The sequence below is a fragment of the Budorcas taxicolor genome, chromosome 19 (assembly GCF_023091745.1).
Source record: "Budorcas taxicolor isolate Tak-1 chromosome 19, Takin1.1, whole genome shotgun sequence".
In the NCBI taxonomy this organism is placed as follows: Eukaryota; Metazoa; Chordata; class Mammalia; order Artiodactyla; family Bovidae; genus Budorcas; species Budorcas taxicolor.
In genome coordinates, this window is record NC_068928.1 from 28,482,883 (window position 1) to 28,496,727 (window position 13,845).

General features: G+C 52.2%; 1 protein-coding gene across 1 annotated transcript in view; it reads right to left on the reverse strand.

Moving 5' to 3' along the window:
• Nucleotides 1-1,423: 1,423 nt before the first annotated feature.
• The window catches only part of STX8 (syntaxin 8), a 199,299-nt gene continuing 186,877 nt past the window's right edge, over nt 1,424-13,845 (reverse strand). The window contains exon 8 of the mRNA XM_052658283.1: nt 1,424-1,598. Within this exon, the coding sequence (XP_052514243.1) occupies nt 1,531-1,598 (68 nt within the window). The 3' untranslated portion in view covers nt 1,424-1,530. The remainder of the gene's footprint in view (nt 1,599-13,845) is intronic.

Consider the following 13,845-nt stretch of genomic DNA (forward strand, 5'->3'; position numbering starts at 1 on the left):
TCGAGGGGAGAGCTGTCAGAAAGAAGGTCACCCACCCTTCACTGTGACTTACAAGAGACTGAGCACGGAGCCAGGGCTCCCCTGACGGAGGCCCAGGGTCTGGACCCAGGTCTTCCCTGCTCACTGCCATCTCAGGTCTCGGGGTCCCAGGAGATAAAGCTGTGCCAGGGGCACATAGCCCTCCAACGCCTGTCTTGTGGTCTCTAGGGAATCCCCAGGAGACCCCCCACCTCAAAACTCCCCTCCCACACACCTGATCTGGCCTCTTCCAGTGAAATTTTGTGCTTGGAGACCACCCTAATTTTTCTATCACCAACCTCAATTCTTTCTCCTTGAGCCATGGATGGCAAAGGAAGGCCTGGCAGCCCGGCCTGCCTTCTGACAGCCAAGGGGGAAGGCACGAAGCTTGGCCCTCTGCCCCTTCCCACCCAATCTACCACCACCCTTGATGGCCTGGCACTCCGCTCAAGGTCTAGCCCATCTGTCTGCCCTCATCATCACACATGCATACATGTGTGCAATGCGTGCAGTGCACACTTATACACACGCAAGGTTGTCACAGCTGGTTTGCTGTTGTTCAGTTGCTAAGTTGTGTCTGACTCTTTGCAACCCCCAGGACTGCAGCACGCCAGGCTTCTCTGTCCTTCACCATTTCCCTAAATTTTCTCAAACTCATGTCCATTTGAGTCAGTGATACCATCCAAACATCTCATTCTCTGTCACCCCCTTCTCCTCCTGGTCTCAATCTTTCCCAGCATCAGGGTCTTTTCCAATGAGTCGACTCTTTGCATCAGGTCAGGGCCAGTTTAGAAGCCAGAGAAAGGCTCTGATCTGACTGCAGAATCACACCTTTCTTTGAACCCCACGTGGTACTTTCCTGCTTGGTCATTCCCATCTCCCCGCCTGGTTCATCAGACCTGATTCCGCTGCTGAGAGAGATGCATCAGCTTTGGAAAAGTGCTTTACTACGTCAAGGGAGGAAAAAAGCACGTGATTCTAGGTGCAAAGGTAGTTCCCAAAGTAGAGCCCAGAGATACTTCACCACTAGGAGTGGCAAGCTTGGGGGGGCAGGGGGGCAGTTACACAGAGCCCTGCCTGCATCACAGCCCCTTCCTCCCTCCAAGACACATGCGGCCGTGGCTGCTCGCTGGCCTACCATGTGGTCATGTGACTGCCCAGAGCAGACCAGACACTCCAGGTTACAAACTGCCAAGAATTCAGTTGGAATTCAGCATCATCCCATAGGTGGCCCGGGACACTGAAAGGGTGGCCGGAATCTACTGGCAGCCAAGGGGCAGTAACCGCTGAGGGACCTTGGGCTAGCACCCCAATCACCAAGGCAGAACCCCAAAGAGCCATCCTGCTCGATACCTCAGCAGAGGCACCACCCGGTTTGTTTCTGCTGAAGCAACGCACGGCGAGGTCAGAACTTTGGGGGAATTTATTGAGAGCGGCTTTCGGGTACCAAGACGATGCTCGGCTTTACTCCATCACTGGCAGGTGTCCTGGTTGGTGGTCCCTTGAAGGCCACTAGTTGGTCGGCCAGACTGCAACTACCACGATGGCCACGAGCAGCAGTAAAATCACCATTATCATCCCTGAAAAACAGAAGCATACAAGACCCCCTGTAATGCTTTCCACTAGCAGAGCCTCGCCTCTCCCGTGAAGTATCTTCTGAGACAGCGGGGCAGTTCTCCAGGGAGCCCCAGGGTGTGCCAGGGGTGTCAGCAGCCTCTGGCTTCGCAGGCAGGAGGGAGGGGCTCCAGGGACCCCAAAGGGCTGCCATCTCGCCACTTGAAGAGTTGTGCCGGCAAAGTGCCCGTGCTCCTGAGCGGGTGGGGCCTCCCCACTCAGCCCGCCTTGCTCTGGCTTCTGTGTGCAACCTGGCCATGTTTTGTGTCCTCATTAATGAGGGTGTGATAAAGCAAAGGGCTTTAGAGTTCACAAAGAAATACTGATTCTAGAATCCATTTTCTCCCCATCCACACGGCTTGTCCTTTTCTTCTTGGGCTGAAGAAACTTATGTCTTTCACCTGGAAAGAATTCTGAGAGAGGGACCTTTGCTTTACTTTTTTTTTTAAATATTAATATTCTCTAGTTTTACTTCAACTTTTTGGCTGGGACCACAATGTACTCCCGGCCAGCCTGCTCCCTGCATCCAGCCAAGGCCACCCCGCCTCCCTTGGTTCACATGTCTGAACCTACCACTGCCCATTCCTTCAATGCAGATGAAGAGCGAGGGGCCAGGAGGACTCGGCCCATTCACCCGATGCCCTCACCAGCTTCCATGCTGACTTCTCCGGTGGGCAATCGGTGCTTCCTTCACCCTGGAGGCCAGCATGGAGGTGGCATGCCAGAGACACGGCATGGCTGTGACACAGCAAGCACTGAGAAATGAAGGACCCCTGAGCCACTGAGGCTCCGAGAGGGGAGTGAGGAGCAGAGGAGATGAGACAGAGAACATGCTCTACAAACTATTGGGGTGTCGGGGGTCACGTGGCCATTTGGCCCACCAGGACTGCCCACCACAGGCTGAGGAGCTGTTTTGGCAAAGGTCAGGGTTCCGAGGGTTCAGCAACTTCTTCTCTTGTAGGAAGCCGCTAACGTGTTCTTGATCTTATTAGCTAGATAACCACTGGCCACATCTGGGTTCAGGAGCTAAAGAGCCACATGTGGCCGATGGATACTCTACTGGACAAAGACAATGCAGGACAGACATCGCCATCATTGTAGCAAGTCCCATTGGGCGAAATGGACATACTGTGTGGAGTTCTGATTATTTTATTTGCTGCCATTTATTTCCATGCACAACCGTTGGACTGATGAATGACTGAATAGCTGCTCAATGTGTTTTCAACACTCATGCCACACTTGGACAGCTCCCCACATGGGGAATTCTGCTTTCTTCTTGAGTTGGTGTTGTTGAGTTATATTTTTTGGGGAAATTGCCCATTTTTTCCTGAGTATCCAAAATTACTGGCATAAGGCTATTCATTGGATTCTCCAATAATTTTAGCACCACATCTGCCTCAGTCCTTTTCATTTCTCACATCACCTGGTTGTGCACTTTTTTCCCCCAACCTTGCCACAAATGAGCCTTTTTATGAACCTTTTCTGAGAACAAGTTTGACTTTGCTGATCACTTCTCATTTATTAATTTCTCCATTTACTTTTATTAATCCTACAATTCAGACTTTCTTTGGATTTAGTTTGTTGTGTTTTTCTTGAACTTCTTTACTTAAAAGTTAATTCATTTTCCACTTTCCTCTAAATAGTACCACTCTAAATCTACAAGTTTTGATATAAAATAGTTTCATTGTTGCTACTTTCTAAGTTATATTATTTATTTATTTGCTGCCCTGTGTGGCATGTGGGATCTTAGTTCTCCAGGCAGAGCTCAAAACTGTGTCCCCTGCAGTGGAGACACGGAGTCTTAATCACTGAACCACCAGGGAATTCCCTCTAAATTCTAAATATTTGAAATTTTTCAACAATGTCTTCTTTGGCCCAATGGTTATTTAGAAGTGATGTTAAGATTTCCAATTTTGCTGAAACAAGCTTATCGAAATGCACTTCTTAAAAATTCTGAGACAGTGATGGTGGTGGTGGTTTTAGTTGCTAAGTTGTGTCCGACTCATGAGACCCCGGGGACTGCAGCCCATCAGGTCCCTCTGACAAGGATACATGTACTACATTCTGGTGTGAAAGCATCTGTGACTCCTGTGAGTGACAATATCGCAAGCACGGTTAGCCCTGCTGTGGTTTGCTGCGTGCTTTCTTAACTGAAGAAAAGAAGTGCCAAAGCTCAATCAGAGGCTTGTGAAGACAAGGATGTAGATTTCTCATCCAAGTTCATGGACTCCCTGAATGCTATGCACAGGTGCCCAGGGTTCAATGTAATTCAGGCTGGGTAAATTTTAAACCCAACCCAAGTAAGCACACCATGCTCATGGGCTTAAATACTGAGCAAGGAGTAAAACGTTCACGGCAAGCTTCCACGTGTCACCTCCCTGTGACAGTGGGTGCACTTTTTCTCACACGCCTTCTTTCTCCAGTGAACCAAGAGGAGAGCACCTCCTCTTGAGGACCTATGATTTTTTTTCCTCCTGTCTTCATAAAACCCAACGCTCTACGTCAGGGGTCTGCAAACTGTGGCCCATGGGCCGTGTCTGGCTTGTGGCCTGTTTTTCTACAACCCATGAGCTAAGAGTGGTTTTCATATTCTGAAAGGGTTGTCAAAAAAGAAACAGGAGATGTGATACACTGTCTGGGGTCTGCAAAGCCCAGCGCGTTTACTGTCTGGCCTTTTCCGGTATCTGCGGAACCCTGCTCTGTGTCACTGCGGCCAACGATGACCTCAGGGGCTGGGCTCTGGTTCTCTCCCCACGTCTTTCGTCTGTGCATTTCCTTTCTTCCTTGTATTAATAAACGCAGCCATCCATTAACACTCGAGGGGGTGGTATGATAGTTCATCTAGCATTTCAAGATGCTTGTAGCAAGGGTGGGTGGGTGTGTGTATGCATGTACGTATGTGTGACTATTATCTCAGTTCATCTTGCCAGAACCAGAAGAAAACACATTTTTTCATTCATTTCTCCCTCCAGAAACATCTTCAGGTTGATCAAAGCCTCCACTTGGGCAGGAATCCCACTACTACTTGGCTGGGGAAAAGGCTTATATTGTGCAATATCTTTCCTTAAAAAATAATGGAAATGGAGGAAGCAGACGGACCGATGGGAAGTGGCAGGACAATTTCTGACCCTCCCAAGCCCGGGCTCTTCCTGAAGATGAGGGGGAAGACTGCATTTTTTTGAGGAAGGAGGAGGAGAAAATGGGCTGAGTGGTAGCTGAGGAAGAAGCCATGCCACCAACACTCATCCAGGATCAAAGCTGGGAGGCCACGTCGGCCTGAGAGGCTGCCCCTGTGGCTCTAGTCCGGACTGAGGCTGCAATGGCCCACAGGAGAGGCTCACAAATGGCCCTGAATTTTTAAATCAGGGTGATTATGGGAAAAGCAGAACAAGTGATGAGGACCAAGGAGTCAAGAACGATAACAGGCTGGGAAGGAGACAGCACACATCTGGTCTGAGTTCCCACGTGTGAAGCCTGCGGTCCAAGGGGAGCGGCCTCGGGCGTCCGCCGGCACCAGCGTCTCCTGCTTGGGTCGCTGCGGGGACTGACCTGCTCCCTTTACCTGATCCCTTCCCCTTGAGGGAACTGGAATGGAAATCAGATCAGGCTGCTTCCTGGCTCGAAACCGTCTAATGGCTTAAAATCCACACACTTCATGGTGTTTGAAGGCCCTGGGACCCCTGAAGCCACACCCTGTACCTGTCCTCAGGCCACCCTGGCCTCCAGGTCCTCCCACGGGCCCTGTGCCCTGCCTCCCGGCCTGGACCCCTGCTGTCCTGAAGGCACTCTCTCCCGGCACCCCTGGCCTAGTGAATCCTGCTCATCTTCCCAAACTCAGCATCAGTTTCTGGGCTTTGAGGAACTACTCCGTGACCTGCAATGGACCTTGTCCTCTGTCTCTGCAGTGAACCTTCTTAAACTTTGATTTACGTCCTTGGTTAGTTACTCTTTGCCTCTGCTATCACCACAGGAGCATCCATGGCAGGGCCTTTGCCCAGTGGGTTCTCCACCATGTCCCCAGTGCCTGGAGCAGGGCCTGGCACACGAAAGAAGCACGAGATGTTCTTCTTTCTATAAATGAATAAATAGAGACCTCCCTGGTGGTCTGGTGGCTAGGACTCTGCGCTCTCAATGCAGGCACCCTGGGTTCAATCCCAGGTGAGGGAACTAGATCCCACAGGCCACTACTAAAGATCCCACATGCCACAATGAAGACCCAGCACAGACAAATAAATAAGATATTTCCACGAAACTAAAAGACACTTGCTGCTGGGAAGACAAGCTATGACAAACCTAGACAGCATATTAAAAAGCAGAGACATCACTTTACTGACAAAGGTCTGTCTGGTCAAAGCTATGGTTTTCCAGTAATCATGTATGGATGTGAGAGCTGGACCATAAAGAAGGCTAAGCACTGAAGAATTGATGCTTTCACACTGTGGTGCTGGAGAGGACTCCTGAAAGTCCCTTGGACTGCAAGAAGATCAAATCAATCCACCCTAAAGGAAATCAACCCCGAATATTCATTGGAAGGACTGATCCTGAAGCTGAAGCTCCAATACTTTGGCCACCTGACGCAAAGAGCTGATTCATTGGAAAAGACTCTGATGCTGGGAAAGACTGAGGGCAGGAGAAGAAGGGGTGACAAAGGATGAGATAGTTGGATGGCATCAACTCAACAGACATGAATTTGAGCAAACTCTGAGAGACGGTGAAGGGCAGAGAAGCCTGGAGTGCTGCAGTCCACAGCGTTGCAAAGAGTTGGACATGACTGAGCAACTGAAGAACAACTAAATATTTTTTTTGAAAGGAATAAATGCATTGAGTATCTGGAAGGAACAAGAAGAGCCAATGAGAAAGACACTGAAGGGACAGACAACAGGGAGAGAGGAGCTGGGAAGATGTGTCAAGGAGGCCAAGAGACAAACTCCCAAAGATGCTCGACCCCAATTGTAAACCCTGCAGCCACACCAGGAGGGTGGAGGAGAGCCTGTCCCCGGGGCCCTGAAGACGGTTCACAGCGCGGTGGGAGCAGGGGGTGGGAGCCGTCGGAACCATCACCAACACAGCCATTCCTCTGTCAGCTGCCACTTATTCTCTCACAGAAGCCGGGTTCTACAGATGGGGCCACAGGACAGGTGCGCAAGGTTCCCCAAGGCCCGTGAAGAAAGAAAATGGGCTTCGCCAGCTGACATCATAGATGGCAACTCGATAAGACGCGATACACTGGGTTCTAATCCAAAGATGAAAAGGGGGACTTGGAGAGCAATGACAAATAAGATGCTGACATGTCCAACCCTTTCAGAGCAAAACAGGGCTCCTCCGGATATGAGGCTTCCAGGCTTACGTAAACTGGGGTGCACCCAGGGTCGATGGAGGAAGTCATTCTAAGGTGGCGAGTGACAGTGATAAGCCAACTGCGGCCTCGTGGATTCTTTGGGGTCAAAGAGCAGACATTTGCAAACCTTATCGCTGCAATGCATTCTCTTCAAGGACTCGCGCTTTTCTGGAATGCGGACACAACTCTGGCACCTTCTTTGAATAGAGTCTCTCTCCTCTGAAGGTTGTTTCAGAAAGAGAAATTGAGGGTCTCTGAAAAGCCCGGGAGAGCTAGGCCATGGCGTGCATGGATTATTCATGTGGGCCAGGTGGCCTCGCTCGAGTCTCAGCAATAGGTAATTCTCATCTCTAGTTTCTATGAGGAGGCTGAAGTTCTGGGAGGCTTACTCTGTCACCACCCAAGGCCCCAAAGCTGGTGAGAGGAAGAGCTGCGACTGGAATCAGGGGGCGGGGACCCCTTGGCCATGCTCTTGCCCTTTTCCTGCACCAGGGGGGCCTGTCCGGGGGAAATCCTGATCCCAGATACAGCACAGGGTTCATCAGAGAGAGAGGCCCAGAGGTCTTTGGGCTGAAAAATCGAGATAAAGAGTTTCTTCTTTTCTCCCCCTTTCTTCCTTTTTATAATTTTTCATAGTGGGAAAATGGAAGCAAACATAAGAATAGACAGAGAAGTCCATGGAACTGTGATGAACTCTTCACTTGGCTTTAACAAGGGTCAATCTGAGGCCCACCTGGTTTCACCTATACCCTCCCCCGGTGCCCCTCTCACCCGTACCCTCCTCTGGTGTATTTTTTGGAAGCAAATCCCAGACATGTTTCATCTACAGAAATGTCAAGAAGTATCACCAAAAGGCATCATTAGAAAACTCGCTGCTGCCACCACCACCACCATGCAGAACCTTAGAGAGGCTGCTATTTCTTAAAGACAAAGGCAGGGGGGAGCCCCCAACACTTCAGATGTAGGAAGGAAGATCCAGTTCAGAGGACGAGAGAGGCTGAGCTGCCACTGGCCACTGGCAGGACGGGAACAGCGTTCAGCCACATGTGAGAGACAGAACTCCCTTCTCTTGCCTCAGAGCAGGGCTCGAACCTCAGGGGGTCCCGTCATCCATCCCCCACCCCGCTGAGGAAATGTTTGACATTTCAGACCGAGGAAAGACAGTGGAACTTCTGGGAACCTGCCAATTTCCAAAACAATGAACGCTCTTTGCCCCTGAGCCCGGCACAGGAACACCTGGCGAGGCTGCGGGCGCCGGGAGCCTTTGCCCACACGTCACCCCGCCCCGCGCGGGGCCTGCTGGCACCGGGAGAGGCAGACTTTCCCTTCCAATCCCCAAGTGCCCCGTTTTGGGGGGCAGGCCTGGGGTGCCAGAATTCCAAGAGTGGAAAAAAAATGTCCGTTTCCTCTGGTCAGTTCATCAGATGAGTATTACTCAACCACATCTAATATTTACAAGTCCAGCTCATGGCAATTACCAAAAAGATGTGAGAAAAAGTCCTTTGCAGACGGGGAAAGGATATGAAACATGGTCTCTCAGGAACAGTGCTGTGTTTGCTGGAGATTGTTCATCGGGATTCAGGGGCCATGGTCTTTTTCCAGTGAAACAGTGGAAACCAGCAAACTATGGCAGCTGTGAGGCCAACACCTCTGCCACAGTGGGGCAATGGCTCCGAGTGCTTACTGATGGGGAGGACGAGGACAGGCGGGGTGTGGAGTCTGGCTTTTCTTGAGAGAGTGGGAGCAGGCCCTTGGGCTGGTCAGTTCTCCCCTTAGGAAGGGCTTCTCGGGTGGCTCAGTGGTCAAGAATCCGCCTGCCAATGCGGGTTTGATCCCTGGGTGGGGACGATTCCCTGGAGGAGGAAGTGACAACCCACCCTAGCATTCTCGCCTAGGAAATCCCATGGACAGAGGAGCCCGGTGGGCTTACGGTCCATGGGGTTGCCAAAGAATCAGATATGACTGAGCGACAGGGCACACATGTGCCTCTTAGGAAACTGCAAGAAAACCCAAGTGATCAGCATGGGGGCGGGGAGCCACTGGAGGGGAGAGGATTGGGGAATGGAGGGGAGACATGCAGCAGGTGCGGGCGGGGTAAAGGCCAACTTTATCTGCAAGTCTTTTTATCTGGTTCTTGCTCATCACAAGGAAAGCCATACTGGCTGCCGGCTGTGGTCGGTTGGTTGGAACCAAAACGAATCTTATTCGATTTGCTTTGTTCTTCTCACGGGAAGGATCAGGCCTCAAACAGCCCTCACGCAGCCGCTGAAGATTCACAGAGGACATTTATGGAGGACTCCTCTAGTTGTCCCCTCCCCCAATAGGTGACATTTGCTTATGTATTAACCAGTGGGTTCTCACTGATCAAACAGGCTTTTTTTTTTTTTTTTCGCAGCAACAGCCTCCTGAGTTGGGGGTGAGGAATAAGCAGGAGGAAAGACAAAACTGGATATTTGTTTTCAAAAGTTCATGTAAATATCCTCTTTAATCCTGTTACTAGGCAAATAAGCTATGAAAAGAGTAGACACAGTACAGAGACGGTGAATGTATTGACATTCTGATTTTCAGGCTGAAGGGCTGAAGCGTGGCAGTTCCCCTCGAGCTCACTCCTTGGCCCAGACCTGCCCACTAAGGAGCTGTGTCTGCCTTCCTCATTGGCCACGGGGTGTGGGCACAAGCCGCCTTCCTCCGACCCACCTGGCAGCTCGGCCGGGCTGGAAGAAACCACCATGGGGGCCTGGGTCTATCCAGACACAGTGGGAAGACTGGCCTGCCTGCTCCTGAATCTGTTTCACACCTCAGTCCCCTATCTGAATTCTGCCCAAACTGTGCTTTCATCAGAATACTGTTCCAAAGTCACTTCTGATGTGCTGAGTTTGGTTTTGTTCTGTCCTGGCACTTCCCTTTCTCTGCTGGGGAGACCTTCCTCCGAGGCTCTCACGGGCTCCCCGCATCTCCTCACCAGACCTCCCATCCCTCCTCCTCACCCTCCTGCCCCTCTGTGTGCACGCCCTTTCTCACCCCAGCCTGGATTCCACTTCTCCACGAAGACCTCTCCACCCACAGAGACCCCCACCTCCCTGAAGTCAGAGACGCACTCAGAGCCAGACCACTGCTCTCCACTGACTGGCCTCCATCTTTCAATTCTTATCTTACTTGTTAACACTTCTTTCCCCAGGTCACAGGCTCTCCAAAAGCAGGGACCGTGTGTGGAAGACCCGACTTCCAGCACGCCCACTTTCCAGCGTGAAATGCTGGGAAAGTTACTTGACACCGAGTTCAGGTCCACCACCTGCAGAACAGCCTAAAAGTATCGACTTCATAGGCTTGCTGTAAGGATTCAATAAAAGGAAGTGTATAAAACCTCGAGATCATAACTGGCACTCTATAAATGGCAGCTATGATGACAGTCATCTCGACTCCTTGTGTGACCCACGGCCCGAGAATGGCGCCTTGTGTGCGGCAGATGAGCGAGCCGGCCTCTTGGCTTAACGACAGGAATCAAACGTCACTCACTCCAGAGGGGAAGGAAGAGGAGCAAAAACAGGGGAACACCTGGGTGGCATTTAGCTGAGCAGCAGCCCGATCCTAGCCGAGGCCCAGCGGTGATGACGGGCATCCAGGAAAGGCTGGATGCTCAGAGTGGAATATCTGGCAGCATCCATGTCGGTTATTAGCCGCAGGAAGGGCAGCTGTGCCGGGCGAGGCGCTGGCTGAGGTCAGAAAGCAGGCAGAGCCCAGCCAAGTGGACACCAGGTGAGAGAAGCCGTGGAAAAGCGAAATGGGAAAGCCCTTTGGGGAAGGGCAGGGCAGGGGCGTGCTGAGGACGCAGCTGCAGACGGCAGAGGGAGACGGAAAAGCAAAGCTAAAGGGCACCAGGCAGGTGTGCCCAGCATCGGGATGCGTCTGACCGGAAGGGAGGATGGGCAGAGCGGGACTCGGGGGCCATTCGCGATGGCAGCAGCCGTGACAAAGACGGCGAGACGAGAAGTACAAACGTCAGGGCTCCCGTTCTGCCGCGGGGCACACGTGCTCTGAAAGCTCTCCAGTGCTCACACCCCAGTCGCATTCTCACCTTTGGGCAATGAGCTGACAGAGCAATAACTTTCCCCTGTTTCTTGGTGAGAAAGTGGGGTCTCGGGGCGATCCGCCTCATGTGGCCCTTCTGAGAGCCCAGGAGGGAGGGAGCAGTCACAGGACCGGCTGGGATGGAGCGTCAGGTGGGGAGGAGGTGGCGGCCTGGTGGTCCGCGGAGGTCCAGGGGGTGAAGGAGTGAAAAGACGGGGCTTGGGACCCAGAAGTGATGGCACAGCCCCTCTAGAAATACCAAGAAACACATCTGAAGGCAAAGAACGGGCTTGGAAAGTGCCTATGCTTTGGTTCAGACTGAAAATAAAGAAAACTGGAATCACACGGATCTTAACGTTCCCGTGGCTTCGCGTCACACCAACCGGATGAGTGTCTGACCTCAGAGAAGGTCTCAGCTTAGGCTCCTGGTGCAGAGCACGGGGAGGACCTGCAGAGCCCAGCTCGGCCCCGTGCTGGCCTGTGTGAGCCGGCTGCCCCACCCCTCTGGTCCCTGGGGCCGACAGGTGACACACGTGTCCCCAGGCTGTGGGAGGGTCATGTGACATTCCCAGCCCCCCCACCTTGGGGGCAGGGGCTGGCACATGCTGGTACTGACGCCATTCTGGAAGGCGCCAGCTCCCTGAGGTTGAGGCTCTGGGGTCGTCCTTGGAGTGAGTCTCTGGAGGGACAAGCCCGGCGTCCCCGAGTATGGCTGGGCTGGATCTGCGCTGACATGATGCTGGCTACTCACCCCTGTGCTCTGACAGCCCATCACATGGGGAGCACTCACCCCCGCCCCAGCGGGCACCCTGTTTCAATGTGGACAGGAAGTCCTCCTCTGTGTAAACAGAAAAACTCACCAGGAAGCAACTCTGCAGACTGAGCGAGGGGAGGGTGGTGCGGGGAACATCTGGGGGCCAGAGACAGCGTGGTTCTCAGCAGGAAGCAGGGAGGGTGACCTGGGAGGGGTTGGGGGTGAGAGGCGAGGAAAAAAGGACTTGCCTAGAAACAGGAAATTAAAAGGAATTAAGACTGCACGAGACGGGGCAGAGGAGCTGGACCGAGGCCGAGCGAAAGGCAGGCTCCGGGTGTCTGGGCTCTAGGAACCAGGGCCTTGCTGGACGTCAGGCGGCCCTGTCATAGCTGCCGGCTGGCGACTTGACCCTTGGCCCACGGAGCCCCAACGTGAGGACCTGAGAGGTCACTGCACTGGCCCAGGGCAAACGAGGCTCTGATGGAGCGGCCAGACATATTGGTCAAGTGCCCTGACCGAGGGCTGACCCACACCAGAATCACACTCCATACAATGTACCGAGTGCCTACCGTGGGCCAGGTGTGATGGAGTGAAGATATGGGTCGTCTTTTTACAGGCCTCATGGGAGAGGTGGAAAATCAAACCCATCCCCACCTCCCCATAACAAAAACAAAACATCCCACAGAAGACACCATTCCTTGGAGGAAGCGTGTGAAAACCCAGCCATTAGTGCTGCTTCCTGCACAGAGTGCTGACTGGTTGCTAGTCTCCATCTGTGTTCTTAAAGTGTCATTCATTTCCCTTCCCTGAAATAAGTTCGGCCTGGCGATCGCCGCAATTCAACAACAGGATCCAACTGTGACTAGGTAATCCTTCATATCAGCTGTCCAAGGCAGCTTATGATGAGTTGTCAAGTCAGTAATTGAATGCCAATTCCCTGGCGCGTCAATATCTGCTGAGCAATATCCCCTCACTGTGCTGCACGTCACCCCTGGGAATGGAACTCTGGCTGGAGTCTGGCCGAAATTCAAGTGTCTCCAAGCACAGCCGTCAGGAGCTTGGTTATGGATATCTTGTTCTGACAGTTCCCTCTTGACGAAGTGTCGGATGATTTCTGGATGGCTCCGGCCAGGCTGTGGATTCACCGTTACTCACCCCTTCATTTGGGCCCTGTGGGCCGGGAAACATCACCTGGGGTTAATTAGGGACGATGAGCAAGGTGACAGGAAGGCGCTCAGGCCAAAGTCCTGGCTCAGGTAGAGACAGGCAGGGAGGACTGGCCACCTGCAGCAGGCTTTCTCAACACACCAGACGCCTACCCGTCTGTTCTGTTTTGTTTAAAGCAAATCATCTGACCAAGATGCAAAAGGCTACTGGGTGGCAGATCTGAACTGAGTCTCAGAGTCCCAAACCTCGAAAGAACACACCTCTGGCAGGGGAGGAGGCAGCGGCCACGTCTGTTCAACTTGACCCTGTCCCTAGTCACAGCTGGCAGGTCTAGCAGTGAAGCCCATACGAAGACAACCAGGCTTGCTTCTCCAGGAACTTTGTGAGTTTGGAGGGACAGAGGTGGGGCTCAGCCACAGTCCAGGGGACACTCCAGAAGGGTGTACCACACATGTAGGCCACTGTCTTCCAACTCTTCCTGAGACTTGTCTGGCCCCAGCAACACTTAAAGAGTCTCACAGGTGACCCAATGTCATTCAAATAAATCACTTGTTCTTTAACCTAAAGGAGCCAGAGTCATTTCCTCTTACTTGTAACTAAGATTCTTCAGTAAAGACACCATCAGCAGAAACAATAATTTGTCTCGAATTATTTGGGAAAATATGAGCATCCCATGAGGACAATTTTGCTTTACTGGTTGAGTGCTGAAAGCACAGTGTGAAGGCGCAGCTCTCTGGCGCCTATGGTCTTGGGGTGCACCTCGCACCTTAGTCCGAATGGGCTGAGGTCCCACTTGAAATAGCTGTCGCCATTAAGAAACCTTCTCGGAGACCAAACTCCTTTTTACATTCACATATCTTATAATTACAGTCTATGAGATCACAAA